The following is a 26,381-nucleotide window of genomic DNA, read 5'->3' as shown; positions in this document are numbered from 1 at the left end:
CACAGAATATCTGAAACAGAAAAAAGGTGCTTAAAAGGAAGCAAAGCTAACAAACAAAAATGATGTAGTGCCTGTGAAGTAAAGATGAAAATAAAATTGTCATATTAGAAATCTTACTGCTACTCAACCTTGCAGCACATTTCCACATAAAAACAAGTGTGTTTAAAAAATGGTAATACAACACTACTGTGCTCTTAGATTTGTGCATTTGCAGTGACTTCACACAAGTCAGCTTGAGATATAGGTGATAAGTATTATCTTTTACCTTAAAAAGGTATTTCAGCAATTCAGTAACGGTTGTTCTCACAACTCTCTCAAAATTGAGGTACTCTGCTATACTAATTTCCCCCCCTCTTCTCATCAGCTGTTTACTGCTGGTATTTCTAAGCTCATGCACAAGACATTGAAGAGACTGTACCTCACATAAAAATGTTGAAAGGCTTCAGAATCTTCTTTGCCTTTATTGCCTTCTTTTATTGTGAGAAATAATGCATGACTACCATCCAGGAAGTGTAAGTTTTAATGATAATGTCAATGTCAAGTGTCTGTCAACACTGAAATGGGTGTAAAGCATTCTTGTCAAACTCTGAAGCATGAATTAACAAGAAATACTTGCTTCTCAGTAATGTATCTGACTTAAATTTTGTTAGATGCAGCTGAATCAGCTCTGTTTTCTTACTGAACTTTGGTTTGTAGTCTTAGTACTGTGGAAATAGGGTTTCACAAAAAACTATCTGCTTCTCCCAGTCTTTTTCTAGAAAAATAAACTAATTTTATTCATTAATTTCTGATTTTCAACAGAATATTTTTGACTGAACTATTCATCTTTTTACTGTCACTAAATAACAATGTGATTATTAATTAATAATTTTTTTAAGAAATGTTTTAGTCTTTGAATGACATCATATTTCATTTCTTTTTAGGATTTTTCCTTCCATTTTCCTGACAAACTCGCCAAATTCCTGAGAAACACAAACTTGTTTCTGAAGTTGTTGATGCTGATATGAGCAGAAGGGAGGACATTTTTTTTTTAGCCGTGCGAAGCTACCTGGTATTTGAAATGCTGAAGAGGAAATTACGGTTTTGCCATAATTTGCGCTTCAGGCTTTTCTTGGGTCTAACTCTTATTTTAGTAATCATTTCAGTTTTGAAAGTTAACCAGAAAGAAGACTTCTTAAATCAGAGACATCTAGAGCTAACAAAAGAAGATCCTATTAGCAATGTTAACTGCACCAAGATTATTGAGGGGGATATAGAAGAAATACAAAAGGTAAAGCTTGAGACATTGTCAGTGTCATTTAAGAAACGCCCCAGGCTAACAACAAATGATTATATTAACATGACGGCAGACTGTGCCTCCTTCACCAAGACTAGGAAATACATTATGGAACCTCTCAGCAATGAAGAAGCAGAATTTCCGATTGCTTACTCAATAGTGGTTTATCACAAAATTGAGATGCTTGATAGACTTCTAAGATCAATCTATGCTCCACAGAATTTTTACTGCATTCATGTAGACAAAAAATCTCCAGAATCTTTTTTCACTGCTGTGAAGGGAATAGTCTCATGTTTTGATAATGTCTTTATTTCAAGCCAGTTAGAGAGTGTGGTATATGCTTCATGGAGCAGGGTGCAGGCAGACATTAACTGCATGAAAGATCTCTACAGTAGAAGTTCAAACTGGAAATACCTAATAAATCTATGTGGTATGGACTTTCCTATAAAAACTAACCAGGAAATAGTAGAGAAATTGAAAGCCCTTAAAGGTGAAAACAGCTTGGAAACAGAAAAAATGCCTGTTTATAAAGAAGTAAGGTGGAAAAAACACCATGAGATTATTGATGGTAAAATAAAGAACACAGGCACAGACAAACAACTACCACCTCTGAGTACTCCAATTTTTTCTGGTAGTGCCTATTTTATAGTTAGCAGAAGATTTGTAGAATATGTTTTAGAAAGCAGCAAAATACTTAAGTTCATTGAGTGGGCAAAAGATACTTACAGCCCAGATGAGTACCTGTGGGCAACAATTCAGAGAATCCCTGATGTCCCAGGTGCAGTTTCTTCTAGTGACAAGTACGATGTTTCTGACATGAATGCACTGGCCAGGTTTGTCAAGTGGCAGTACTTTGAAGGTGACGTGTCCAAAGGTGCACCGTACCCACCATGCAGCGGAGTTCACATTCGCTCTGTCTGTGTTTTTGGGGTAGGAGACTTGAACTGGATGCTACGAAACCACCACTTCTTCGCTAATAAGTTTGACACTGATGTTGACCCTTTTGCAGTGAAATGTTTGGAAGAGTATTTGCGACACAAGGCTTTGTATATGCAAAAGAAGTGAAATACTGTATGCTCCTGTTACAAAACATAGGTACAAATACTATACTGCTAAGTACTTTGACACGTAACAGCAATGGTGGTGATGCTGATGATGGGTATAATAAACCATGTTGGTGTAGTGGTGCTGATGCTGTCCCTGCCTTGTCCATGGACAAGGGGAAGAAAAGACATGTCTCGAGTGAATATGGGCATCCCTGGTATTGCACACTGAGGCTCAGAGCTTTAGGTACAAAATCACAACAGCAACTTTTGGAAGGCCAACTATTTGGAATATTTATTTTCTAGAAGGTATAATTAATGGATTTCCTTTGGCTAAACCGTTTGTTTTAGGGCCTGGAAAATGCATGTTATTCATGGTTATTCTTTTTTTTTTTTCCCATGAACGCAATGCTAGCTGGAAGAGAAAGATGAAGGGTTGGGGGGAAATGCAGCTGGACTGCACAGACTTTGTTCTGAGTACTGAAAGACTCAGGAATATAACATTAGAAATTATCTGAAAACTATGCAAAAGGGGATATGCAAAGCCAGCTGTCATAATTTAAATCTGCTTGCTGCAGTTCTGTTACATGTAATTCTTAGTCCTCTTGAAAATTTTGTCTTTAGCATGGAGTATTAAGGAATTGCATTTAAATTTTTGTAGCCAAATCTTGCTTTTGTACTCTCAAAGCCCCCTGATATTGTGATATAAAGTGTTTACACTAGTTTGTAATTACATCTTCTCAGGGAAATTTCAGTTTTATGCCTGATGAGATTTAGACTTGTAATTTTACACTTCTTAGTGTACTAGGAGTCTTGCTTTTGGATTCAAAATGACTCAAATTTCTCAAAAACTTAACTGCAGTAGTGTCTAAATGTCACTGATGGAACTGCTGGTTTCTGCTTTATGTCAAGCTCAACTTGCATTCCAGATTATTTTAACATTGAGTACAGAAAAATAAAGTTATTTTTCTAAATGATGTTGCCTCTTCCCACCATAGAAGAACCTCTAAAAGCACCACCAAAAAATCCTAATGATGAAGACTTAAAATGTTTTTACTGTAAGTTTCCATACAGTTGAAGCTGCAGCTGAGGTAAGTCCTACCTTACCTCCATATTACCATTCATTCATGTGTCTGTGCTTGTTTAGGTTTAGCCGGTGTATTTATTTGCATCTTGTGGTGAAAGGGAAAGGAAGACGTCAGGATGATTTTTGTTCCAGTTAGGTCCCTGCTTAGTTTAGCTGCCACAGTGTGGCACAGAAGTGTGGGGGTGAAATAACAGGATATTGTGAGGGATGATATTATTTCTTTCTATATCAATTCTGGTTTGTCATGCATCGTTACTGCCAGGTGTCTCATCTTACTCTTGAGATGACAGTGGAATTCATTTGAGGCAAAATAGATTAAAATTTTTGTTTTGTGAACTGTTGCTGTAATGGTATCATGTGTTTCTTACAAAGGTGGTTTGTCGTGTTTCTCCTAAGGTGTGCCTCAATACTTTAACATAATGAACTGCTTATTGTTCATCATGCAAACAGCTAGGGAGGCAAGTAATTTAATCTGAAGTAGAGCCTATTCTTGCCAACCCCGCCTTCAAAACCACCTGAAAGCTGTTTAGGGAGACTTCAGAGAGTTTCACATTAAGAGGTAATTAAAGCCTCTTAGAGCTAAGAAATGAGCTAAGGCAGTTGAGAAAAATTCCCTGTCTTCCCCACCCTTTGGCTTTTCTGCAAGAATGTTCTTGTAGACAGTTATGCTCTACCACCTTTGCACAAGCTACAAAAAGGCTTAACTTCACTGCATATAGTATTGGGAAGTTGCAGGAAGTGATGCTATATTTTTAGCAGAAAGGAAGTCATTTGTTGTTAAGAATTTGCACCTGAAGACAAGCTACATGAATAGCTTCTAAGAGACCAGAACTGCTGGTTCAAGTAGACTGAAAAAACTGATGATCTGTGTTCGGTGCACGGGATGGACTGCTGACTCAATTGCTCGAAATCTGCTAGACAGTTAGAGCATCAGCCCCTTTACCTACCTATTTCAGCCTGCTTTTACTCATCTCTGTCGTTAATGATACTGCTATTATAAATAGTGAACACTTGATGTGAAGACTAGTGAAGTGCTTGACTACCTGCTTCAGTTGTTACTGTTTAGATAGTCAAGAGAGATCCTGTGTAGGCTCACTGTATCTTCTGTACAGAAGGAAAAACAGGAGAATATTGCTGTTTAGTGTACATTTTCCATAAGATGAGGAATTTCTTTTTCTTCTGGGGAAAGTGAACTACAAAAATCCCACCCTCTGAAAACTTAGAAAAGAGACACTTTGATCTGTAGAATTTAAATGGTCTAGGAAGATATTTTCTCAAAAGAACTCTTAATTTCTTCAGAAAGTACCAAATGTGCCAAAGGAAATTACTGGATAAATTAAGGGTATTGCAACTACACAAGCAGGAAAACCACCATCACCAGCTATAATGGGTAAAGAAAGCAATTCAACTTACATTAGTGTTGTCCACACAATCAGATTCATTACCCAGTGTGCAACAAGCTAATAATTACACACCTGAGAGAGACACGGATTGTTTATTCCAGATGTCTGCAAGCCTGGGTGCTCAGTGGTGGTCCACAAATCAAGCATGACCCTCCAGACTTTTCATGCCATTATTTATACGCAGAAGTTCGGAGTTAGTAACTTTCCAAGTACAGTTCCTCTATTATGATGAGTTAGTAATTTCTATACAAGTTACATAACCGCTATACATGCTTAGGAGAGGGGGTCTTCACGAGGCAGGGGTCTTTTTGACCTGTAGGCACAAGTTTTAGTATTAAAATGAACGTAGTTCAGGTATAGGATACATGGACCTTGAGTATTTTGCCAAGTTAGCAATGTATACATAGACATACATCAACATCTTGATTTACTACATTCTTAAAACTTGTAAGTTCCTGGATGTCCTTGAGTAAGGGTTGCTAACTGCTGCCTGTTCCATTTCACAGAATATTCTGAGTTGGAAGGGACCTACAAGGATCATCAAGCCCAACTCTTAAGTGAATGGCCCGTACAAGGATCACACCCACAACCTTGGTGTTATTAGCAGCATTCTGTAACTAACTGAGCTAATCTCAGGGTCCACATTGATTAGGTCTCCTTTCTTGCTGATTAGGCGTGAAAGTTTATGAGTATCTTACATCGAAGAACATCCTGACTTAAGATAATCTTGACATATTCCACATTTTGCAACATTAATTTTCACTGAATCTACCAAGAAACTTAGCCAAAATAATCATAATAGAATCAGGCAGCAATAAAACTTGAAATCTAGATTATATCCCTTACTGATATCTGCAGTTTGTTTTGGTTTTTTTTATAACTTGTCTCAGTTTGCTACTAGATGCTTAGAAGACTGGAGTAAAAGTCTAATACTGACGTGAGTGAACATGAAAGAAAAATGCTTCACTGATACTGCAGCAAGAAGCTGATCTTGATGCTGTGCTGAAGACACTGGGCTCTTGTCAGGAATAGCCAAAAATTAAAAACTTAATAATGACATCAACCCTTCAACCATTAATTCTGAATACAGTAATGCTCTAATTCAAGAAAGCTGCTGGTTTACTCTGATCACCTTCAGGTTCCAAATCGAGAAAGAAGTGAACACATAGACTTGTGGCAAAATGGATTGAACTTGGAAGCTTACTTGACAGAGGATGGAGCACTAAAAATTAAAACTCTTATGGTGGGTTCAGCTATGGTGCTGCCCAGGGCACTCTAGAGTACCTGCTTTTTCCAGTTCCTGCTGCATGTACCCAGCTTACACCAGCTTTCACACAGTGATCCTGTCATCCTTTGGACAGCCAGGAAGCAAACTGTTTTGCATTCTGCCTACTGCATAACCCTTTCTTTTCCTTTTTTTCCCCCCTGTTTTACTTTTTCTATGTTTCTGTGTTTTCTGTTTCTGTGTTTTAAAGCTGGTTCAGTTTCTCAGTCCAGCTCACTACCATTGCTGGGAAGCAGTGATTAGCCACTGAAATTGTTGAAGTACTATGTATGCTATTCAAAATCCCCTAACTTTTCATTTAATTTTCAATAAAAGATTTTCTGAAAAGAGCTCAGTGCTTTGAAGACACTGGCCTAGTTCAGTCCCCACTTAACACATAAGCATTTTGAGTGGCATTAATAACAAAAATTTGCTTGTGCTAACATAGTATCGTCTATCACTAAGGGTCACGGGGCTGAAAGCCTTTTGGGGTCAAAGGCTAATTTGATCCCAGAACTTAATACTTGTGCTTTCATCTCCTACCTGCCTGAGGTTTGGTTTGACAGGGAGCATGTGTTTGGCTCTCACTCCTTGCTATCTAGCACAAGAGAAAATGACAGAAAAGCTACAAGATGAAGACTGCAGTTATAACTAAGGTCACTAGTCAGATCACCATTACTTGGTGCATTTTCAAGAGGCCTCACAAAAATTGACCTAGGTTATAACTTGAGTGCATTACAAGACAAAAATGAAAGAAGAGGCCATTTGCTTCAACATACTTGTACTGTGCTGATCAGAATGATATAGTTACTATTGCTAGCTCTGAATGGCTGTGACAGTCTTTAAAAATGTTAGCGGTGGATTTTTTTTAGTCACAGAATAAATAAAATATTGTAGTGAGTACCTCTTCAATCAATTAAAATGTGGAAAATTGTATTACATAAAATGGCTTCCCAGTTCCAGTTCCTGTTCATCCTTAGCTTAACACTTCAATAATCTAGATAAGTTTCCGTAGTTTTCAAATTCTCTTCTTTCCAATAGATCATTTTAGGGCATTTTAATGCCCTAGACTACAGTGTGGTGAATTAATAGCAACCTGCTTTTGACAGACAAGGAGCCCTCCGTGTGCCTGAGCGGACATAACAAGCAATACCCTTTAGGTTAAGTTCTTTATTCCAAATCAAGCCACTCAACTTTTTCCAGATATACTTACTCAGTTTTCAAGAACCTGCACTAAGTTATTTTCCTCGTGTATCCCAAATACATAGCCTGAGTTTTTCTGTTTCGTAACTGAAATGATTCAGTTTCTTACTCTTTGCATACAAATAACAGTTTGGAGGTTTTTATTCTTTTTTTTCCCCTTTATTTTTCCTTTTTTTTTTCTCTTTTTTTTTCCTCTTTTTTTTTTTTTCTTTTCTGGATCAGCCAGTAACCTCACACAGATCCTTTGTATTTGCATTGTCTCCCTTATTTGCCTTGCCTTATGTTTCAGTGTCTTCAGACAGGGGAATATGTTGCTCAGTGCCCTCATTTAAATACTGTGGCTCTCAAAGTGAGTTTTGCTCTTGGAGTCTTAAACATGGTTGCATTCTTCTAGGATCTGCCAGTATTTGTTTTAGTTTGTCTGTCTTCTGTGCCTGTAATGGAGCTTGGCAAGCAAACGATGCAACCAAGTCCTTGAAGTAAACCAGCATATTTAAAAATATATTCTTTTACTCAAAAAAACTTAACTTTTCTAAGATTCCTCAAAAAACCCCTAAGTTGTGCAAAAGATGAAAACAAATTCCACTACGTGGAACATGTCAGGATGGGCTTTAAGCAGATGCCACTTGTTAAAATCCATGTCACATACTGCAAAACAGGATGCTGGAACTTTTTGTGACAGATCTAGCTATATTTTTCAAAAATAATTTCCTTTGGATTTAAGAATCTAGGCCTACTGGGAGGCCTGTACCATGAAATCATACTAATCTTGCCTACCTTAATATTTATTTATTTTTTTTTTATTTTTCAGGGACTTTACCCCCTCATTATCTCATTTAAATAAGCAGTATTTAAGACATCTTTTAGCAGAAAATGTCTAGTTACTAAAATCTTCACTATCTTTATTGAAATAGTTTGTCTACATCAAACACCTTTATTTCTCTTCCTTTCAGCCAACTTGTCTTTGCTACTCAAGAGAATAGGGAGCAGAAATGGTCAGAAGGCTTCAAAGTGTATTTTGCCAACTGGTGTGTGATAAGGACAGTGACAGTTGTCGCTTAGCATGAACAGTTACGAGTGAGTCTTTAGTATATTTTGGCACCAGCTGTGTGAATTGCATTAGTGATGCTGGAAACAGGGATTTCCCAGTGTTAATGTGAAATCAGTTTAAAGTAGAAAACATACTGGAAGAGTACACATCACGTATCTGTAGGTAATGCTCATAATCCTGTTTAACCGCAGACTGTTGTTAATTAAACATGTTGCTTTCACCAGGCAGTTAAACCTTAATTACCTTTTTGAACCACTACATTATTAGGATGATTTTGTAATACCTCATCTACAAGCAGGAGTTGAAATGCTGTTGACCTTAACTTTGATTTAGTCCCAGCCACCCTTTATGCCTTTTCAAGTTCTGAAAAAATCAGCAAACCTGTTTTTAACAACATACCAAGCAGTGCTGTTGCAGGTACCTGCATGGCATGTCTTTGCCAAGCATACAGAGCAAGGAGGTGCTCTTATGAATTAACATACAACACACTTGTAAGCCTTGCATCCTGACACATACAATTTTTGTTGCTACAGGGGCCCCCAGGAGCAGAGGGGATTTGCTTTTCCATTAGAGCAAACCCAGGTGAACCTACACTGGGGCAGTGAGACTAGGAGCATTTATTCTTTCCTTAGTGCCTTATTTGCACCATAGCACTGAGCAGCTGTTGCTTGTGAGATACATAAATCCTTAACAACAATCAGACAACAATGAAAAACTAAATATCCAGACTATACAACTATTTTATATCTTTAAGCACTTATAATACAAGGTAAAATACAAGCACTACACATACTCTTCCCTTCCTGTCTTCCTCTTCCCTCTCCCCTAAATTTAATTTGAATAGCTGCCATGCCAGGAAACTCAGCAAACAAAATATTTAACTGAGATAATGTCCCTACTCCCTAGGGCAACAGACCTCTGAAGAGCACTTATTCTTTTCAAGTGACCAAACCCAGAAGGGCTGAAGAGAAAGTTAACTGTGTTTTCACAGCAACTAGTCAAACCTTTTTGCCTTTGCTGCTTTTTAACATTTTCTGCCTGCTTACATAACTGAGCGCACAGTGAAGGAGGTCTATTCCCCAGTATCTCTAGTTTCATAGGCTTTCTCCTTCCTTAGAATACAAGATTTCTCCCACCCTTGCCTCCTCGTTTCATGGTCTTCTGCCTTTTTTTCTCTCCTCCTGCCATGAAGAGAGGGGACATCTGAAAGAAACACAGACCTTGCCAAACATTAGTTCAGGTGGCCAAGGTATAGGGAGAAGTGAAGTTTCAGTGAAACTACTTTCAGATGGGTTTACAGATCCTACTCATGGCAAGGGTACTTCACTGGTGTTGTCCTGAAGGCTGTCTTCCCCCCATTCCCAGCTTTCCACCCCAAGGTCCCAGCAATATCTAGACTGAAAATATGGTGTAAGTCTCCTCTACTATGTATGTAAGCAGAAGAATCCTTTGGTGGATTATCTGAAAATCTTTCTAAAATGATGCAATAATTACATATTCAGATACACTTGGGGAAAAAAACAAGGTTTTCTTCAGCAACTGAAATCTTTCTGGATACTTCCTAGGACCTAGAGAATGGATTAGATCTTGTATGTAATGGGTGACTTTGTTTCTCAACTTAGTAGCTATTTTTAGCTTATTTTTTTACTATATCCAGCATCTCAAATGCTTTTAAGAATAATTGCTTATACATATCTGCCTTTCATTTGTCAGAGAACAATTTTTAAAAGATCCAGGATTTTCTTTTAAATGAAAATTCCTTAGCTGCCACTGTCAAGGTCATCAGGATTCTTAAAATAAATACTCTGTGAAAGAGGAGTTGTTCCTAAATGTCCATGATCTATCGCACATAATCTCAGTATTGTTCAAATCTACAGTATAGAACTACATACTACTAGGGTTTGGAAGTCACATTGCTTTTACCTATGAATGTATCAAAATCTGCAGTCAATATAGAGGCCTTATGCCCTTCTTGACCTTTGAAGGTTGAATTTTTACTGAAGAGGTACTGAAAGCAGCCTGAAGAACACTCAGAAAGTATTAAATCTGCTAGACTGCAGCTCAGCTGTGTAATCCATGCACTTCAGTTGATTTGCATGAAACTATGACAACATGAAACTGTTTTCACCAACTAAGCATCTTTCTAGCACTAAAAATGTTCACATGTAGAAATTTTTTAAATGAGAGGAAAAATCCTCTACAAAGCTACCTTTCAGCATCTTAAGATGAATAGACTAGAACAGTCTCTCAAGAAATTAAAACTATGTTAAGAGCAGAAAACACTGGAAAGTGACAATTGTAGTGCAACAGAATGACAATCAAGATATCAAAATACTTCACATAGCTCTGTCAAAAATGCTATAGTCATGAATTGCTTTTTAGCCAGTGGAGGTTAAACAGCATATTTGGACCAGCTGTTTGATGGAGGGCAGTGATGTAGTGACTGAGTCTGAGGTACTTGATGGCTTTCAGGTGAGCTGTCAACATTCCCATGGCCCTAAGACCAGTTGGTCTATACCCAAGGGTGCTATGGGAGCTATCTGACATCCTCAAAAGGCTGTTCTCCTTCAGTTCTGACAGGTTGTGGAGATTGGAGAAGGCCCCAAATGACCAAGGCAAAGCAAATGTACCCATCTTTAAGAAAGGGCAAATGGAACAATCGGAGGAACTACAGGCTGGTTGCCTCATTTTCAGTCCCTGGGAAAATCATGTGTGACACAAGAACTCTTGGGCGTATATGGGCACACAAGGCAGAAGATGGAGATGGGCTAAATCATGCCTGATCCGATGGATGATCATCTGTGATAAAATGACTGGCTTTGTGGATGAGAGGAGAGCAGTAGATGATGTTGGCCTGGATGTACATGAGCAAGGCTTCAACAGACACTGTGAGGAAAGGCAGCAAGCTGGACTGGAGGAGGGCAACTTTGAGGTGTCTGCTCTACCTACAAGGAGGTTACCAGGGGCCAGGCATTTTTGTCAGTGGTGGCTTAAGTAGAAACAGGAGACTTTCCAGATAGAGAAAGCCAGCTTGGGGAATTTCCATAGCAGGGTAACTAAGTACTGGGACAGGCTGCCTGGAGAGGCTGTGCCTTCTTTGCCCTTTGTGGAATTCAAACCCTGGCTACATAAAGCCCTGAGCAACTGTGTCTGATCCCACAACTCAGCCTGCCTTGGGCAGGGGTTTGGACTGGAGACTGCTGCACTCCACACCAGTCCATATAACTGTTTTCCTATATTCTTCCAGCAGTTATACAGTTACAAAACCACTCCAAAGGAATGAGAGTTGAAGAAAAATATTTCCAGAGTCAGATAACCCATTTCTTATAAACCACGTTTTAAATAATATGTAATACCTGAGGTTTGCTGTAACTCATTTTTCCTGTTGCACACACCCACTTTGACACCCCCTTTAAATATTAGTCCCCACAAAGTCCCCACATATTGCTCATTTTTCACCTGTTGTTTTTAATTTAGTATCCCTTTCCCAAGAACACTGCCATATCTCTGTGGTGGGGGAAAAAAAGTTTTCCCCCTGAAATTATAAAATGGTAAACCCCCAGGGGGTGGCTACCCTTGGGGTTGAGCCAATGAGCACTTCTGCAAAACATAAACATATCACCCAGACTGGAAAAGAAGGGTTGTAGTAGTTGTTGTTGGAGAAGTGGCCATGTTTCTGAGGCCACAAGGAGAAGGGGCAGGAGCCCCCCTTGGGGGCTATGGCCCCCCCCCCCCAGCCCCCGGCTGGGGGGCTACAGGGACTTGGAACAGTGTTAAACTGGACTGAGGTCTGTAGCTGAGAAGCTGGGAGTTTCTCTCCTCCACCGGAGCAATGGCAGAGGCAGCAGCATACAGAGGACAGTGGCAGAGAGCCAAGAGGTAAGAGAGAAGCAGCAGAGAAAGCATGCAGCCAAGGAAGACACACAGAGTTGTCTGAGAGAGAGAGCCAGCAGAAGAGAGAGAAGTAGCTCTACAGAGAGAGAGAGAGAGTTTGGGTAAGAACTGAAACAAACTCCCCAAACCCCTCTGAGACGTCCTAGAAAGGAGGAGGAGACAGACTCTTACTTGAGAAGAGTCTTGGAGTGCTACAGCACTGAAAAGAGAGAGCTGAGAAGCTTGGGCATCCTGGAACTGGAGTCGGATGGCCGAAGGAATGCAGAGGGGGGCTTCGCCCCCCCCGCTGCTGTTAAGCAGAGCACAGGAGCTCTGTAAGGGAATTTGAATCCCCTGAGGATAGAGACCATCACGAAGACCCCTGCACTTCGTGATATGACGTGGTGAAGTGACCTTTGTCCTGGTGAACACAGCCCATGGGAGAGAAGACCCTCGCTTGGAGTTGAAGGGCCGAGAGGGGCTTGGATACCCCCCTCTTGTGTACTGGCAGAGATCCAGCTACAGCTGCTGCATGAAAGAAGAGAACCTGCTGCCCTAGAGACACTGCTGCTCTGAAAGTAGAAAGGATCTCTTCCTTCTTCCCTCCTGGACTTTTATTTGGAGAGAGAAGAGATTTGATCCATTGTAAATACTGTTTTATCATGGTAGAGATAGTTGAGATTGTATGTGTAATGTATTATAATATTCTTTTGTACAGACTACAGTCATTGTAATATAATCCTTTGCCCCCCCATTTTGAGTCTCGTGTGTTGTCTGGAAAACCCATCTCACACTGGGCTGAGATGAGGGAGGGGGCTTGAACTCAAGAATTGGATTTTGGGGCTTTCAAACCATGACAATCTCTCAGGGATGAAATTTTGTCAAATGTTTGCTTACATGAGTGGCAGTTTCACATGTAGCTGCTTGCTACATGTAATGTAAAGGTATCTGCCCATTACTGGCAGTTGCATTTCAGAGAATCACTTAGCCCAGATGAAGCTGGAAATAATGGTTATTTGAAAAAAATCTGGAAAATAATGAAGACACTTAGGACTTTCTGGTACTGCTGTGACCACTGTTTGGCTCTGCCTACCTCCTTAAATGAAGCTACAGACTAATCCATTTGTGAGATACAACAATGAGATGGTAGAAGATGGTTCCTCACTTTTTCTTGGAGTATAGTTAGAAGGAAAATGTACTCTTGTACAAATTCCCCTTTGGACATAAAGAGGAATCTGCACAATCAAGTCAGTCTTCTCCTATGTGCTGCTCTAAGAATGTATTTGGCTTTTGGCCATTTAAAGATTGGTTAGTAGCTATAATAATGATGTAGCTGCTTCATAAAAGTAGATGTAATGATGGAGGAAAACAAATCTTTTTTGTGTGATTATTTTCATGTGTGCTCTGTCTTGTCGAGGAAAATTTGTGTATCTGGACTTGTATGGTATTTTTAAAACCAACTGTAAAAAAGGCTAGCGGCATTTGTGTTGGTGCAGCTTATAGTCTCTTTGTACAGGAGCTGATACTTAAAATAGTTTAGACTGAGAAATTACATTATGGAGGCCCTTGATGGAAACTTAATACCTAATATATAATCTTAGCAAAATCTTGTTTTAAAATTTGTACATTAGAATATACCAGTGGTAGTAGTATTCTTTATATAAAGGCATTGGGGTTAGAGTAGTATAGATTATTTTTGACAGAAGAGAGTATTTGGTTAATATTTGTTAAGAGCTACTTTCCTTAAGTGATGGAAAAAAGGCAAAATAATTCCACCAAAATTATTTCACTTTTTACTGAGTGCTCTGTGTCATTTGTTGGCAAAGGTAACAGAAGAAAAAAATATCAGCATCAAAAAGGGAACATTAAACAGTTTTTTAACAGTAACAGCACTGGCTCCACTTTTCTTTCCCATATTTGATGTTGCCCAAACTGCAGTAAAGGACTATGATTCAACTTGTATTTCAAGCTCTTAGCCTTGGCCAATTCTCAAAAAGAACTAAAAGCACCTATATACCACATTGAATAGTTATGTTCAAAATTACATCCATACCCCACTACACCTCAAGTTAGAGGCATCTTCTTCTATCATAGTCTTACCTTTGGACTTTGATCCTTTGCCTAAACATGTGGATTTATACGTCTCTTTCCATCCAGCCTGGCCCATGCAACATAGCCCAGCACCTAGTTAATTTTTAAGACTGCACAAAGACATATTGCTGCAGACACATCAGAAAGCTTTCCTTTCCTTCCCCTCCCCTCTGTCTCAGACAAACAGCACACACTCTTTTTTTTTTAAAGAATGAGAAATACATGTCTCTGTCCACACAAGAATTTGGTCTCTCTTCTGAAGAAGTCACCAGCTTTGTAGATGCAAGTGGGTTAAAGGTAAACCCTTCTCCATATTATGTATTGCCTTGGCCAGCCCCATGCAGGTAGGGAATGATGCACATGCTGCCAACATCTCTCTGGAAAAACCTTTTAAATGCAGCCCACTGTGTACATCTTCACTGATGTTTGAAGATCTCTGTGCAGATATTGCATGCTATTCACACTTGTAACTCCTAAGGAAGAAGTGTCACTCTCTCTGTTGCAGGTTTCTTTTGTCTTTCTCTGAGGTTGTGGTACAAACCAATCAATATCAGAGGCCCACTACCAAGCTGGAAGGGTAGTTCAGACTGATGGTAAGTCCTAAGAACTGACATCTGAAAAATGCCAGACTGGAGAAGTCAGGAAAACACAACGAAGCAATACAGGGATACAGTAGGCTGGACTTTGCATAGTTTCAGAAAGAAAAGTTTATCAACCTCAAAATGCTTATGCAAATGAATCTTAACTGGAATAAAAAACCCCAGCCTTCACTACCCTGCCTTTTAAATGTCTTGTCTATTACCAGATAGAAGATTTTCTGTCTTTATTAAAAAAATTGAAGAATAAAATTTCAGCCAAGGTGTTTAATGAGAATCTGCAGGAAAGGATTACACTGTTGGATAAAACATTGTCAACACTTAAGTATATATCAAGAGGCCCTTTGCATTTTTTCTCACTGAATAGATTCCAGTGCTGAAGTTCAACATGCAAACCCTGGTTTCACAGCTGCTCAGTGCACATTATCATGTTATTCCTGCCACAGGGAGTCCAGCTGCTGGGCAGATCTAAGGCCCTGTGATGTCAGTGGCTCTACAGTGTATTATATGAGAGTCACACAGTACTTTTTTTGTTAGACAGAGAACATTAGCAGAGGTTTGCAAAGCACAGTGACTTGTAGCGAAATTGAAGTTGTCTACATTAACTTAGAGCCAAAAACAAGTCTTAAAAATAAGCAGTGAAAAGCAGAGCCAGTGATGAGACTCTGCTTAGCACAAGCACTTGCTTTTTTCCACATAGCAGGGAGGTGCTAAGAAGGGACAGAGCATGCAGTGTTACATGTGAAGAAGTAAAGTGGCTAGGGAAGCCCATGTAAAGCTTGGGAACGCAGAAAATGGCATAGATCCATTCACTTTTTGTGGAGTCCTGGCAGTGAACACATACTGAGTGGACACATATTGGGGGGTGGGGGGGGTGGGGAGAGAAGAAGAACAGTTAGCTACAGTATGACTTTTACTAGATGTAAATATTGAATTGTCCAGAGGAAATAAAAGGCAGCAAAATATCACACTGATTTTACTGTAACTTTATCCAAATGCCCTACTGTGGCAAGTATGTAAAATAATAGGAAGGAGAGCACTTCCTCCAAAGGAAATACATCACAAAAATCACAGGGCAGTGCACTAAAAGTCAAGTGAGATTAATATATTTTGTTATACTGAGGAAAACAGAATGAGAAAATAATGTGTAATAAAATAGATTGGAACTGGAAAAATGGACAAAAAGAACCAGAAAACAGGAAAGCTGACAAGAGAGAGCAGAAGGGAGGAACAGAAAAACTAGTAAGGGGGTGACAATAGTAAAATGGCGGAATATGGTGGAAACTGTTGTAATGAAGTTTTGACATCTTAAAAAGTTGTCTATTCTGTCTGTTCATCTGTAATCATCCTGTCCACCACTACTGTGCTGAAGTGTTACAAATGACTTAAAATTTTACTTGTGGGAAACTACAAGTTTCTGGAAACAGAAGTTGTAATGATCCTGACTGAGAGACCACTGTACATTTAGGAGCCAGTGATTCACACCACAGCTATCCCAGACAGGTGCTATATGCCCAGTCTGGCTTCCATGCTGCACTGAGCGGTGCCATGCCCTGTCATGCCACGCTGTGCCTTGCCACGCTGTGCCATGTCATACCATGCCACACACCTTCCTCTAACACAGCCTTTGCTTGGTGCTGGAGGAGCCTGTGGGCAGCTCCCACTCAGCGCTGTTGATAAAGCCTTGTCTTTAACAGGGCACAAGAAATTCTGTGGAGAATGTCTTTGTCTTTTGACAGTAGAAATTATGAATACAGTTGCATTCTTGTTAGGAGATTCTGTAACAGCTTGAATGACTGGCAGGGGTGACTGGCTTGCTCTTTCTGCGATGAATAGTGTCTGCAGGGTGTCCTTCACATGTGTTAGCACTAATAATTAGCATTGTGAGTGATACTACATCTGAACACTTTTCTTACTGGGATGGCAACAAACCTGCATCTCCAAGGTAAAATGAGAAGTCTAAATGAAAATCACTCTAAGGAGCTAAAAACAGCACATAGTAATAAAACTAAAACAAAATAAAGCTAAAATCTTTACACTATGTTCCTAAGAACAACTAATACAGTCCCCTTCCACCTGCAAAGTAGTATGTATGCATTCTGTATGAATGACATCAGGCAGTGCCAGAAGATTTGACAGTAAATGGAAATAAAATCCTTTCAGAGAGACACCTAGGACTTTTCCTCCCTGAAAAGTTAAATTTCTAGTTTGCCTAAAATGGAACAACTATTTGGGAAAATCTTTCCTGGTGGGAAATTAATTCAAAGTAATAATGCCTTGATACTTTTTAAAATTTAATTCTGAAACAAGGCCATTCACACTGACTTTCACTAACCAAAAAAGCCTGAGATAGCTCCATAGATAGAACAGTGCAGATCGGGATGCTCACTTTCATCTGAAAGTTGAAAGAAAGGAAGTTAAGCATCACATATCAATCATCTGCAGCCATATCCTAGTGTTTTCTCACTATGCATCTATTACCTTGCCTAAATCATAGCAGGAAGGCCTCTGGTACCCACTACATAGTACCTTTTCACCTAGTCTGTTTTTTAGACCTAAAAGTAAAGTAAATTGAATTTTTAGTTTTATTACTACCAGACAGCTAAGACAGCTTTTCTTCCTTTGGGAACACACACCCTGCTTACTATGGTGATTTATGAGATACTGTAATCCAGACATTTTGTCATGAGAAGTACAGTCATTACAACTAGCATTAAAATATATTCCAGATAATTCATATGCACTAAATGGAGATCAAACTACATTATGTGCTTATACTGCAAAAAAACCACCTTTTCCTCTGTATCCTCAGCATACAGGTGATTTTGAGATATTGGTCCAATGTTAATGAATTACAAGAGTGCAAACCCAGCATCAGCAAAGACCTGAATCAGTGCAAGAGGTCTGTGTCTCAATATTTCTTTCTATTGCATACAGATCAGAAAATGCAGTCATAGCAAGCAGGTCTGACGGAGAGTCATGGACATAGGCAACACTGCTCCAGCCCTCCTGCTACTGCTAGCTCTGCAGATTTAGTTTCAGGTAGCCCTAGGTGAGGGGACTGGTCCCCAGCATGATAGTCTTCTGGGGCTGCACATGTTTGGCAGTGGCCACTCAGACACTGGGTTGGCCTTGGTCCAGGGGGCAGCCAGAGGTGAAAATAAACAGGAGACAGCTTGTGCGTCCTGCACCTTGACTGAGGCAGGAGGGGCACCAGGTTGGGGGACAAGGTGCTTCGCGTTTCTTCTACACTGATGCTGTGTTACGCTTGATGGGATAGTAAAGATCAATTTCCCCCATTTCCACTCCAAAAAAGGCACATACCTTGTCAGATTTAAAAATCAGAGAATTCTAGATACCGTAAGAATTAGTGTAAGTTTTAAAATAGTTTTTATTCACCAGAAATGGAAAAGGTTAACGGTAGAGATGGGTTACAGCCATCTACTGCTGGCAAGCTAAACCACCAAACACATAATATACGTGTTTCAGTTTATGTTATCTTTCCTCAGCTAGGCTGCTCATGTTTAACAGTATCATTGCCACAAGGATTGCACAGTATCTGTTCTTAGTTCTGTCACCACAACTAAGGAAACATTAAAACCCACGGAATATTTTTTTAAAGAAGCTGTTAACTGACTCACTTCAACAGAGCTAACTGAGGTGTGTCTAACAGTACCAGAAAATCTTCAAACAGAAGCCTTTTAGCTAACAGTAACCAGCTGGCCCCATCTCACTATTCTTTCACCTGTGAAATATTCTCAAATTCCTCCATTTTATCTTTTTTCCAGTCCTTCTAGGATCATGTAGCATCACATGTAGACATGCAATTTTCGTAATGTCAGCCACTTATAAAAATTAAAAATAAGGCATTTAAAAATCTAATAGTACATTATTCTCACCACATGCTTGAAACAATGAATACACTTTTATGCCTTTATTCATGTAGACCTTTATGCAGTTAATTAAAAAAACCCCATGCATTTCTAGATGAAACATTTTTATTTTGACCATTAAATAGCATTGCTGTCTTCCTAGCAGAGAAATGGAAGAGAAGTACAGCAATTTATGTTTGTGTTTAGATAGACGCATACCTGTGCAAACATAAAAAAAGTTAAAAAACAGGCACAATGTCTTTGCAATAAAGAGAGGTTCTATTGCACTGCACAGTACATAATTTTTCAAATGCCAGAGACGGTCACGCTATTTGTTAAGAAACCCTGGAAAGAACAAAATAACAGGAAGAAGAGAAAACTTTTCCCCATGCCCCTTGTACTGCTTTTTATTTCACATGCAATACCTGATTCAACATACAAGACTAACAGAAGAGCAGCCCTGTGCCTAACCTTCTCCCAGTGATGAGGACACTTTCCATGGAAGAGGACATATGAATCTGAATGCTCAAAGCCTAAGAAGGATATTTGTAGGTGAATATCCTGCTCACAGAGCAGACATTCAAGCTTGCATACTAACAAGGTCCAGTTGTGCCAATGCAAAAGAAAATCTCCTTCAGCCCCATGCCTAAAGATTTACTTGTCTCATCTGTATCTGGATCCTGGTTCAAGCAACATCTAGATAGGTACTAAGCAGCTCAAGATCAGGTAGTTTTGGGTAGCAACTGAGTAGCAGGTTTTATTTTTGAGACCAGGTTGTGGAAAGAAACAGATTGCAGTTTAAGGCTCATCCAGCAACAAAGGGACTGGATCCTACTTTACCTGTGTGCATCATTCAGTGGATCTACTTCAAGGTTAAACTGACAGTCCTCTGAAGAAACACAATCCCAATCCCACTATCATGTCAAGTCCTTTTCCCCTAGTTTACTTTGAATCAGTAAATGTCATCTACTTGAAACACATTTACCTTTCACATTTCTTCAGTCCTCTGTTTATTAGCCTTGTTCTGAACACAGGAACAAGCTGTCTGGAACAAATTGGTCTCAGACGCCATCTCACCCGTCACCTCATCAGGACTGTTGAGGCCACCTGACATGCATTTTTGGCTCCAAAAGTCACAGTACTTGGCTGTAGTGTGGTGCACAAGAGGACTTCATGCCAGCCTGGTCTTCTAGTTGCTATTCTACAGGTAATTTTAACTCTACTTGCCTCAGCCAGTCTTTAGCTTTGCATCTTCCTGTTTGTCTTTGCAAGGACATACTAACAGCCTTAGAGAACACTACATGGCTTCATTTCATTTTTCAGAGTTGAACATGCGCATATTTTCAGCTCCCTTTCTTTCTCCATCTGGTAATAAATGATGGGAAGTTCTGTCAGCAGTTGCAATACCTTTGGGAAGTTTGGTGCCTATAATTTGTTTCATGTATATTACCCACCTGTAATTTGTTATGTTGACTGATGACTTGTTCAAAGACCTTCTAGGCTCAACACTGACTCTAGCACTGCCAGGAACAGGCTGAACAGAATAAGGATTCACCTCGTCTCCTGTACAGGTATATTAGGTAATCCCAATCTTGTTTATAAATCCAGGGTAAAGAAAGATACCTGCAGATGTCATTATGGCTAGGGTTCGTGAACGAAGGTTTGAGAAGGGCTCTACCCACAATTGTTACAAGCACGCTGGTGGCTAAAAAAGCCAATATGAGATAGACACGTCCATTTGCAAAAGGCACAGCAGAAAGACTCCTTAGGTGGAATATTCTGCAAGACACGATTCTTTCTGCGTTGTCTTTTCTCCTCAAGAGTGATCCTGCGTGCGTTCTCAAAAGAAGCAGCAGTGTTATAGATGGTGTGTCTCCAGGCCTCCCGATTGGAGGCCAGAGTAGACCAGTTATGTTGATCAATATGACCAAGGCTGAGATGTTGTTTCAGGGCGTCCTTGTATCTTCTCTTCAGGGCTCCTCTCTTGCGGCAGCCAGTGGCAAGTTCACCATAAAGCAAGATCTTAGAGAGGCGGTAGTCCTGCATCCTTGAGACACCTGCAGATGTATCCTACAGGGAATGAGACCAATACCTTGACTAGCTCCAGCTGGGTAGCAGTACTTTGTATTCTCAGGGTTTGTTCCATGCCTAGACTGAGAGAATTACTGTGCTAGTTTTGGTCCCTGGAGGTGTTCAAGGCCAGACTGGATTGGGCTTTGAGCAGCCTGGTCTGGGGGAAGGTGTCCACTAGTCCACAGCAGGGGGGTTGGGACTGGATGATCTTTAAGGTCCCTTCCAACACAAACCATTCTATGATTCTATGATATGTTAATGTTTGTTAACTAAACCAAATATGAGACAAATAATTCTTGTTTTTAATTTTTCCATGACTTTGCATCTGGAATTTCATCATCAGTAGATAAGGACAAGTTCTTTATAGTAAAAAAAAAGGTCTTAGTAATGCAGTGGTCAAGAAGATCTTTATATCATGAAATATCATATTTATATCATGAGCTCACTTCCCATCAATTTTTCCTTGAGGCATCTAACTTTCATATAGCACTTTACAAGATTTATCCCAGATCTGTCTCTATTGAAATCAATCTCATGCTATTTTTATTCTATTGGTGGTTTCATTGTAAATGGAAACTACCAGCAAATCATGATGTACAATTACAGTGCTGATTTACCTATATGCAGAAAAGGACCTATTCTGCCTTTAAACTCGTAAATGAAAGCTGAGGTACAATTGTTTTTCTTGGCTGGACATTTGGTTACTAGTTCAGGCTGTACATCATAAAGCGTGTTTGTTTAAGACTCACAGGAGAGCAGAGGTCAAAAAGGAAAGCCAATAATTCATTTACATTAAAAAAAAAATCCTTAAAAGTTTAGACTAATTGTTATGACAGATCAGGTTTTGAAAAAAGAAACAAAACCTGTTTGGTAACTTACAAACCAAGAGTCATCAGGAAATTCCAGTTCCACAGATGTTCTACCAGTACCTTAACGGTCACTATTTGCTTTAACTTCCCTGGCTTTAAAAGGGCTGTAGTAGCTCTTTACTTTTATTGGCCAATTTACATTTAACTTTTTGAGAGCAGTGGGGAAATCCTAAGGAAATGGGTATACATTCTTTAATATTTTATTGATTTAATTTCTTACAGAGCACCCTTTCTGGGATTTTTTTTTCTGTTTTAAATTACTCAGATATATATTCTTGTGGCAATGAATTTTCTTTAATGATAAACTCAATCTCAGTGCTAGCCATCTGTAATAGGTCATTTTACTTCTTAGTGACTTCACTGACTTCAGTGTTTCTGAATGCTGCTAAACATACTGACTGCAAAAAAAACCTGGATATTTGGATTTAGCCAGGTGTTAAATTTCAAACCACTCTGTTACTTTATTGTCCTGATTACAAGCTAGCTCTTTTTCTGTATAAAAAAGGAAAAACAAAACAAAACAAAACATCCCAAATGGTCACTCAACAGTAGCACTTCAGCCACAAAACCACTAAATCGGTGGTGACTGGTGAAAGGTTGGACTCAATGATCTTGGAAGTCTTTTCCAACCTAAACGATTCTGTGATTCTGTGAAATGACCCCTGATTGTCCAACCCTCTCCAGCTGTCCAGAAAGCTGCAGGGCACAGATCTGCCTCCTCTGAGGCTCATCCCAGCCCTTCTGCTGCCACTGCTGCTGCCATTGCCACGTCTCTTCTCACTCCATCCTCTGCAGGAACAGCAAGCCCAGCTGAGGGCAGTGGCATTGGTGATGCCAGCAACAGCAGAGCTGAGGATCGGAGCAGCAGCAGGGATGCCCAGAAAGGAATAAAACTGAAGCTAAGTGTGAAATTAATTGCACACAACATAAAATATTAAAATACTGGTTTCAAATATACTTGTTTATAGTAAATGGCAACTATTTCTGTCACAACTATAGTAAACAAGAGACAATCATTGTGCCCTTCAAGGACAGGGATGTGGCATGAACCACCCAGTTGTCTTAGTCACTTGCTGACACACTGGGGTAGCTGAGATTTTCTGTATCTAGATTTGAAACTTTCTTTCATAGATTTCCTAAAAATTGGAACTATGTCTCTGCAGATGCTTTCCTGGGTACTTTATTTTACTTTTAGGTCTAAGCCCTAGGCTGCCCATTATTTTGTCAGCTCAATTCTCAATGAACTGTTACTGCCCAGAGGAAAAATATGGTTTTATTATGTACTATTTTCCCTGTAAGGGATTAGTCAAAGTGAAGATGGTTAGCAATTGTATCCTTTTTAACCATTTTGGCACCCCATCCAGCTGTACTTATATCCAGCACCGTGTCATGCTGGGCTGTTCTGGGCACAGCATCACAAACATTTGCCACATGCTGTGATTGTGAACCCTTCAAGGAAACAGGAGAGGCAAACTGAGAGGCACTACTGTTTGGATGCAGGAAATAGCATTTAGCCAACTTTCTGCTCTGGCTGTGGTGGAATACAAGTTCTCCATGTCCCATCCCCTCAGGATGCAAAACAACCACTCCACTGCCTGAATTAGACCAGGTTAGCTTCAGGAAATGTTTATCACATTGAGCGGTGAATTCCTGTTATTGTTTCTTGTCTGTTTTCATGGAATAGATCGGCTTCTACATCTTTCCTTATAAATATGTCTAACATTTGTAAGTACCTCGGCTCTCCCAATTTTAAGACTCTAACCCAGACAGATCACTTCTGTATCCATCCAAAGGGAATTTACTGATGTTAAGGGTGTCTCAACTGACTATGACGTGATCCTAAAGTCACTTCTGTTCACTTCAATCTGGAAATGAGGATTCAAAGCAAAATAATTATACAGGCCTGACTACAATGACACACATTTTCCTTCTGTCTAAAGGAATGTGAACAGTAGTTAAACTGGAGAAAAATAACTGTTCTGTTGAAAAGTTATGAGCACATACCTGTGGAAACTTTCAAGAGATTAATAAATAAGACCATCTGAGTGAAAGAGGCTTTTATTCTCAGCTTGAGACTGCAGTGGGTGAAACTGATACATAGCCAAATTAATATCAGGCACTCTCAGCAGACCTGAACTCTCTCATTCAGTAGCAGTTACTACTGTTCTGAAGTAAAAGCTTTAGCTAAGCTGTGAATTTGGAAAGTAATTATATCTGCCAATTTGAAGAACTACTTTCCACATTTGATAAACAGAACAGCAAACAGAAGACAAGAAGTCTCTGAAAAGAAAACTGGTTCGCATGTGTGGAAATGTATGTATACCGAGAATGTCTGGGGGCAGGTACTGAGATAAGTAAGCCAGCTGAGGTTGCCTTTATGTTCCTGAGCAGCAGCCATCAGTGGGCTCACCCTCCTGCCACAGCCTCCAAGTCAGTGCACTTACCTTTTAAAATATTGCTGGTTCTTAAAAACATATTTATAGCACATCATAATGTGAGGATATCAATACCTCGGCAACACATGGTATCTTTCCTGAGGAAATCTGTGTGGCTGCTCTTACACTGGTTAGTACTTACCAAAAAAATCATCTAGGAATGCAAAGAAACCTGAGCTTGGATTTTTTAATTCTATGTTGACCCTACTGATCTTACCCTCTGATTATAGCAAAGAACAAAATCACAGATACAACCTTCTGAAACTTTTACACTGAAATCCATGCAGATACATTTAACCTTCAAAAGGTGTTAACTGACCATTTCAACACTATTGAAATTAAATTCATGACCAGTGTGCTCACAAATTAAATTTCACTCAAAGTCACAAAAAAGAAAGAAGCAGAACCACAAATGTAATCAATGTGTCACGTGAAGCAACACTTCATCCTAGCATTCATACAGAGAGCTTCTGCTCACCAATGTAAGTGTTCACATTTGAGGAAATGAGAGAGGTTAGCTGGTTGTGTTCAGCTGCATTGACTCATTCTGGAAAGTTTTTGTCAAGATGAGTATCCACGTATTAACTTGTAATACTTATCAGGGTACTCCCCACCTACCCGAAGTAGAAATGCTAATAAAACACTTTGGTCTACTAAAAATAATAATTGTTAGTAGACCAGCTCCTCCTGGTCTTTGAAATGGAGGATTGTTAATAAAAATAATGAGTGAATTGTTAGGGGATTGCAGTAGGACTTGAAAAAAACCCATAAAATAACAAAATGATTCACCTTTTAGCTAAAGGAGTCTGAGTTCACCGTTCCAGTTAAGCAATCTCTTCTTAAAAAATACCAAAATAAGTATTCAGATTAGAAGGCAATTTCAAATACATTATTTTTGTTTATCCAGACTACATTTAATCTGGTGCTAAGCACAGAGTTGTGTTACTTAAGTCATCTTTGCTCCTAGATGTAAGCAATGAGTGTTCAGGACTTGATCATGGTGTTGTGCTGGCAAGCACCAAAGGTGGGTAGCCAGTACTGCTGCTTATAAATGTAGTAAAGCATGTGAATGAGCATATTGCTAAGAAAGCTATTACAAGGATTACAAGGTTTTTTATTACATCCTTCCATTCCTTGGCTTTACTTTCTACCTGAACCTTCCCTCCTACATTGTCAAAATGTTACCTTAAGGAAAAGAGGAGGATGATACCATACTTCTGAAGGTCTGAGACTGAGGCAAGGGGACAGGCTTTCTAGTTTGTATGGTCTTGTAAGATTTTTTTTGTATTTGTAAGGTCTTGGCTTAAGCTGTGCTATTCCACTTGCTGTAGCACTGGAATAGCTACAGTCCTACTTAACGCACAAAGATCTATTAAGAATATGTCATGGTTTGAGATAGCCCCAACATCCAATTCCCTAGCTCCATTCCCCCTCCCACATCTCAACCTAATGTGAGATGGGTTTTTCCAGACAAAACACACCAGACTCAAAGTGGGGAAAGGGAATATATTACAATGACTGTACAAATAAATACCATATCACATTATACACATGATCACAAACTATCTCTACCATGACATATGTATTTACAATGGATCAGATCTCTTCTCCCCTCCAAATAAAAGTCCAGGAGGGAAAGAAGGACAGATCCCTTCCAGTCCTTAAACAGCAGCATCTTCTGAGGCAGCAGGTTTCTTCTTCTCATGCATGCAGCAGCTGATAGCTGGCTTTCTGCCAGCATCCACGAGGGAGGTATTCAAGCTCCCCCGGCCCCATCGCCTCACAACCGAGGGGTCTTCCGTGGACTTCGTAACCCCAGACAAAGGTCGTATCACCACATCATATCACGAAGACACAGGGGGGTCTTCGTGACGGTCTGGTATCTCTTGCAGGGTCTCTGTGCCCTGTCTCTCAGGCTGCCACCGTGGCAGCAGTGCGAGGGGGGGGGAAGCCAAGGTCAACTCCCCCTGCATTCCTCTCGGAGCTCTCTAGCTCCTTTCTACAGTGCATGTCGCACTTCAAGGCTCTTTCAAGTAAGAGTCCATCATCTTCCTCCTTCCAGGAGGTCTCACAGGAGTTTTGGGGATCTGGTATCAGTCTTACCCCCAAGAACTCTGTAGCTCTCTGCTGCTGGCTCTCCTTTTCTCGGCTCTCCTTCCAGGAGTCCTTTCTCTGGTGCTGCATGTTGCTTCTCTGCTCCTTCAGTTTAGGTCTTATCTCTGGCTCTCTGCCACCATTTCTCTGG

The 26,381-nt window shown here is 39.8% G+C and overlaps 1 protein-coding gene across 6 annotated transcripts in view; it reads left to right on the top strand.

Annotated features, from left to right (window-relative positions):
* The window catches only part of GCNT1 (glucosaminyl (N-acetyl) transferase 1), a 41,265-nt gene extending 37,560 nt beyond the window's left edge, over window positions 1-3,705 (top strand). For all 6 annotated transcript variants that reach the window (XM_039388816.1, XM_039388815.1, XM_039388817.1 and 3 more), the window contains one exon: window positions 924-3,705. In XM_039388816.1, the coding sequence (XP_039244750.1) occupies window positions 1,004-2,341 (1,338 nt within the window). In that variant the 5' untranslated portion in view covers window positions 924-1,003 and the 3' untranslated portion in view covers window positions 2,342-3,705. The remainder of the gene's footprint in view (window positions 1-923) is intronic.
* The last annotated feature ends 22,676 nt before the right edge of the window (window positions 3,706-26,381 follow it).

This window comes from Pipra filicauda, unplaced genomic scaffold (genome assembly GCF_003945595.2).
Source record: "Pipra filicauda isolate LSUMZ 115617 unplaced genomic scaffold, ASM394559v2 scaffold68_size4259465_pilon, whole genome shotgun sequence".
NCBI lineage: Eukaryota > Metazoa > Chordata > Aves > Passeriformes > Pipridae > Pipra > Pipra filicauda.
The sequence above is the reverse complement of the archived record's forward strand: the minus strand, read 5'-3'. Positions and strand labels throughout refer to the sequence as shown.